Source organism: Wasmannia auropunctata, unplaced genomic scaffold (assembly GCF_000956235.1).
Source record: "Wasmannia auropunctata unplaced genomic scaffold, wasmannia.A_1.0 LD336043.1, whole genome shotgun sequence".
Lineage (NCBI taxonomy): Eukaryota > Metazoa > Arthropoda > Insecta > Hymenoptera > Formicidae > Wasmannia > Wasmannia auropunctata.
In genome coordinates, this window is record NW_012026847.1 from 809,983 (window position 1) to 815,644 (window position 5,662).

Genomic DNA, 5,662 nt, shown 5'->3' on the forward strand with positions numbered 1-5,662 from the left:
GGTAAACAATTTTTAGATTTGATGCATCTCCATTTGCATCCGTGCAGCTTTGTAAAGAATCAGTAAGTAATTTAATGAATTATGGGTGTCGAAAGTAGAGACTTTAAGTTTTAAAATGCTTTTTTGATCATTCCGATACGATCATTTTTGACGAAGTTACACTCTCTTGAAATTTGCCTATTTTTAGTGATCAGAATGGGTGATGCTTTAATTTTGCTGTCGAGTGTATATCATATATATATTTTATAGGTAATTAATATTTTACAAGTGCAAACCACGATGGTATACTATCTTTAGTCTAGAGACAGTACACCAATCGTGGCTCGCATTTGCAAAATATTAATGCATTTCGAAACCTAGTAAAAAAAAGTGACTGATATATCCACGACTACGTGTGTGTTACTTGAGAAAAAAAATAATCAAACATTTTTCTCTTGCGCAGTGAAAGGAACAAAGCGTACTGTGGATACTCTGAAAGCGAACGCTGCCAATTGAAAATCGGACGATGCGGTAAAGAGGTGACGGCGACGTAACGGCGGACGTCTCTCGCGTGCATGACGACAGCGTGCCGATGAAATTTTTTTTTTTTGTGCGGAGTAATCTCGCTGCCCGCGCCGGAACAATAAGCGCGCTCAGCATCAATCGAATGATCGATTTCCCATCATCGCCAATATCCCAGCCGGATATCTGTTTGTTTATCTGTATTTCGCGCGCCGATGAAATTTTCCCGGCTGTACATCCCATCCATTGTCAGCGCATGAATATAACATAAACCCGAAAAATATCGGACATTTAATGGCGACCCGGTCGCGGTCGCGGACGCCATGTAGTAAAAGCGGTTAAGTTACATTTTACAAAACGCGGATTCGGAAACCAGCCCAGCGAGCGCAGGGATACGGCCGGCGCGTAAAAGCCTCTCCACCCTTTCTCCGCCTTCGCGGGGGAGGGGGGGGGGACAAAAAACAAACAGTATCGTCGGGGAAACATATGGCGCCGTACGATAGGGACTCATTAACGGCGGAGGAAACGGCGGAGCAGTGCGAGCCGTATATAAGACAGGAGGGGGTCAGCCCTCTCGTCGTCGTAAATTTAGTGGGAACAACTGCTTTCGCCTGCAAGCTCCGCTTGCAGCACTGCCCGCCGCGCCGCCGCGACCGCAACCCGCGATCGAAACGGCGTACCCCGCGCGCCGTCGAAAAATCTTACTGTGCAGCGCATTAGAGATTTACACTCGAAATCAATTAGCTTCTAATTGACACGAATGAGACCGCGCGAGTCTTTGTTGGGTAACCGCAGCTATCGGGTATCGATGGCGATCGTAGGAAGTTGGTCTCCATATCGCTCGGGAGATTGTCGTCAGCGCGAGAGACTTTCGGTGTAGGAGAAAACTTCTATTTATGGTACATTTATGGTATACTTATATACGTAAAATACAACAGATATCCCACGGTGACGGTTGCATGAATAAAATATATTATATATATATAATATGTAATGTTATATTATATATAACGAATGTTAAAGTTAACCAGATAACAATATCAAATAAATGTTGCATGTCTCAAAGTTGTACGCGTCTCTGGTTAAAAGCCAATCAATTATTCACCCATGCATTTATACTCTGCGCATTTGGCGATGCAAAAATAAATATCGTGTCCAATAACGTACGGAGGGGAGGAAATCGGTCAGCGAGGAAATTGTCGGCCTCGACGAGAGAGACAGAGAGAGAGAGAGAGAGAGAGAGAGAGAGAGAGAGAGAGAAAGCAGCCAGTTGGTGTCTCGTAAAACCTCAACGGCGAAACTCAACGGCGGTGCGGAAAGATTTACGATTCCAGCAAGAAGAAGCGTAACATCCGTAATATCCTTTCTTCGCGAAGAGGTGGACGGTGATTTTTCATGCCGGGCCATTCTTCTCTCGTCACGGAGCTCCGTTTAATTTTATTTTAATACGGAAAAAATGGATCCCCCCTCTCCTCCTCTCCTTTCCCCCTGTAACGCACTCGGGCGGCGAGACACTCGAGCCCGAGGAGATTCGCGAGGGAGAGAGACACGGTCGTAAATATTTGCGCAACTCGTTGGCCGTGGCGGCACAGCGTCTGGCAACACGCGCGGGCCAAATTTCGGGCCACGTCAAAATATTTAAAGCCGAGGGCGCAATTAGCAGAATCCGCCTTTACGTTCGTCGGTGAACGGCCACCGGAGGCGCCGACTCTCGCGCTCGTCATTTTCCGTCAGCGGAAAAGTGATTCGCCTCGCGTCATTTCACCTGAAACGCCGCGGAAGGAATATTTTTGACATATCATTTAATTTTTAATCTGTCAAACGGAAAAGCTAGAAAATCTAAACTGATATAGAGTTGATTGGCATTTTCTCGATAGCTTTTTTCATAACTAATAAAAAGTATAGTTATATTACATTGACGTTGATCAATGTTAATCCCGATTAACATTAATCAATGTCGCATTCTGCTTCCTCTGCTTATATCATTGCTATAGAATTATAAAGCAGAAAGCGAACACTTCTATCTAGGATTATTCGACATATTTTATAGCGTTGCAATTTGCGCCTGTTTTACTTACATAATTTCTACACGGAAAAAACAATTTTGCTAAATCCAGATCTGAAAATAATTTTTGTTCAATAATCAAAATAATTTTGTGCGAAAGTCAAAATGATTGCTAGAATCTCAAAACGTTTTATAGCAATGCTTATCAGTAATTTAACATTCCAACAAATTATTTTGATGATTCAATAAAAAATTATTTTTAGATTTATTTTTAGCAAAATTTTTAAAACTTTCAACAAAATCGTTCTTTCCGTATTTGATGTAAAATGTGTGTGTGAAGAATTGAAGTGCACAGAAGTTTATTTTGGGCGACAACGATAATGAGTCATTTTGCGCGCGGAGTCGACGAAAAATAGGTGTTGCGAGAGAAAAATTCCGACACGCCGCGCCGCCGGTCCGAGGCCCCGGCTGCGAAACGGGTCGCGTTTTTCTGCGCTCGATTTAAACGTCGTCTACGTGACAGGCGTGAAACCACCGCGCGTGATACCGCGCGTAGATCGCGACGAGCCGTGGCGGGACTCGTCGTTTCTCGCCCGTGCTGCGCCTATATACCGCCCTTTTCCCTGCGAATTTTATTTATCGTACGAATGATTCCAACGACGAAGAAATAAATCGGCCATGTCTCGCGTCGCGTGCGCGCCGCAGAAAAGAGTGAAAATAAAGTCTCCGGTTGGCGGGGAATTTCGAGGGAAAAATGCTGTTAAAAGAAAGCGGCGGCGCTTTATATTCACGAGGAGAACAGAATTCCCTTATTTACCCTCGCAACGATATGAAATTAAAGGGCCGGTATAAAATTAAAAGCCAATTTAAAATATTTACATGCAGTATGCATTATATATATATGACGTTCTATACGGTTGCAGTGAGAACCACTAGAAAAGTAAACACTGTTAAATCTACAGTGTCAAACTGAACTTTATTTAAATCGCCACTGCTCCTACCCTATAAATAGTTCTTTTTAACTAAAACAATATTTTTAAATAAAACAATGGAATTTAACTCAAATTTGGGTTAAATTTGAACTTTTTTAAATTATTTAACTCCATTGTTTTAGTAAAAAAGAACTATTTATTAAGTAAGAGTAGTAGCGATTTAAATAAGGTTTAGTTTGACACTATAGATTTGTGAATTCGTGATAGATTTATTAAAATGCAGTTCTTATTATCGACGAGAAATATGTAAATAATTACATATGCGCAAAAAAAAACTCGGATGTCAAACACTTGTACAGAATTCCCCAATCTATCGGACGAGAATGCGCCGTGATGATTATAGGTGTCGAGGGGAGGATCGTCTCAGTTAACTTAGGACAAACCCAGTTCATTTTTCACGAGACGAATTCCTCGCGCACGTTCACGTAGGGCGTTACGCGATGGACGTCTAGAGCGGTGCACTTACACGGGACATAATATACGTCGGACCAAGGACCGTAACTGTCCCCGTATATTATGTCCCGCGTGTCCGGAGACACGCGTTCCAACCGGCTGTATCCGCGCCAAACAATGTCCCGGAACGTCAGTCCTAAACGATTCCTCGTGTCTGCAGTTATTTCGAACAATTAATCGTTCGCCCAGACACTTTATTGTTCTCTTCCTTTTCTTCTCGTTTTCACAATCCTATACCAATCGAATCAGATCGAAAACATGTCTGGACCTAGTAAATATAATAATCTTGAAATCGCGAAATAATCTTACCCCGGGCCTGTCAATTTGATTTCCTTTGGGAAAATATTAATTAAATTGGCTTAATCAAAACTGCAACGGCAATGAGAAAGAAAAATCTTAACTGAGTCGAATATCTTAAGCAAGTCTTAGGATTACTAAATGAGTCACTTCTTAAATATTTTTGAAATATTTCAAAAGTTCTCAAACATTAAATAAATCATGGAGATTATAGTGAAACTCTCTATCTATCTCTTTCGTAAAACTTCTTTCGCTCCGGCATATAATGTCGAATCAACTGGCGCAATTTCATTCCAACTCGTACAGTCGTACCATCTCGCAGCTCCTCGCAGCACGCTAGAAAATCCGCCCCGAAGACGCTAAGATGACGACGGCTTTTAACGATCGTTCCCTCTCGTCCTCTACTACGACGGCAAGTACTTATCGCAGGGTCTTCTCGCAGTCGAGCAGAACGGGAGGCGTCTTCTTCCCGCGAAAGTATCTGGAAAAATTCCTTCTTCCCCTTTCCCCCTATCGAAGATTCAGAGGCGCATAGTCGACAGTCGGAAAGGGATCGCGACCCTTTTAAGATCCGCCTGCATTCCTACATTCTGCCATTTCTGTTTTTCGCGGCTTGATCCGAGATTGCTACGTTGCTGCGCTATGCGGTGCAGCGAACAGACCGTTGTCGATCAATGCCGCGAATAAAATCTTGATTGTGCGTAGCGCCGGCAGGACTTTAAGTGCTGCTTTAATTTATTGATACTTTAAATGTTGGGAGATTTATATCCGATTTTTCACGGCAATGTCAGCTTCTTATCAGCCTTTTGTTTATTGAAGATATATCAAATAAAAAATGAAAAAAAAACCATGTCGATGTAATGTAATAACATGGAAGTTTGATACAGGATGCGATATTAAATGCCACTCGTGGATCGCGTTACAATGCTAGTCTTACTAGTCTACAACGCGTGTATTTGTCACCGTGTCGATAAAATGCGGCGATGGCATTCACGAGCTGCTCCATAAAATTGTTGGTACTACACTCGCTGTTAATCGCTGCAGTGCGCCCCGTTGGAAAAACTCGTGTTTCGAGGAGAGCGAAAAAAGTATGCGAGTGATCCGCCGCTGGAATTAGCGTTCTTCTTGGTTTCCGAGAGCGCTCGCATTTCGTTCGACATTTCGTGACCGAAAAGCCTCTCGCATAAAGAACATTTTTACGTCGTCGGAACGTCGCGCAGCTCGATGCGAAACGTTTATGTACGCGTATTAAAAAATTCTCTCGAAATTCTCGGGAATCCAATCTTTTTCCTTTCTCGACGGTACCGGGCGCGCTCGTTACCGGGGATGCGCGCAGTCACGAGACACGGAGGAGGCCGTCGTGAAAATAGAGTGTAGTAGAGCCCTGAGAGAGAGAGAGAGGAGACTCGCGAAG

General features: G+C 43.1%; 1 protein-coding gene across 1 annotated transcript in view; it reads left to right on the top strand.

Moving 5' to 3' along the window:
* The window catches only part of LOC105451837, a 3,420-nt gene extending 1,854 nt beyond the window's left edge, over positions 1-1,566 (top strand). The window contains exon 4 of the mRNA XM_011692527.1: positions 443-1,566. Coding sequence (XP_011690829.1) covers positions 443-495 — 53 coding nt within the window. The 3' untranslated portion in view covers positions 496-1,566. The remainder of the gene's footprint in view (positions 1-442) is intronic.
* The last annotated feature ends 4,096 nt before the right edge of the window (positions 1,567-5,662 follow it).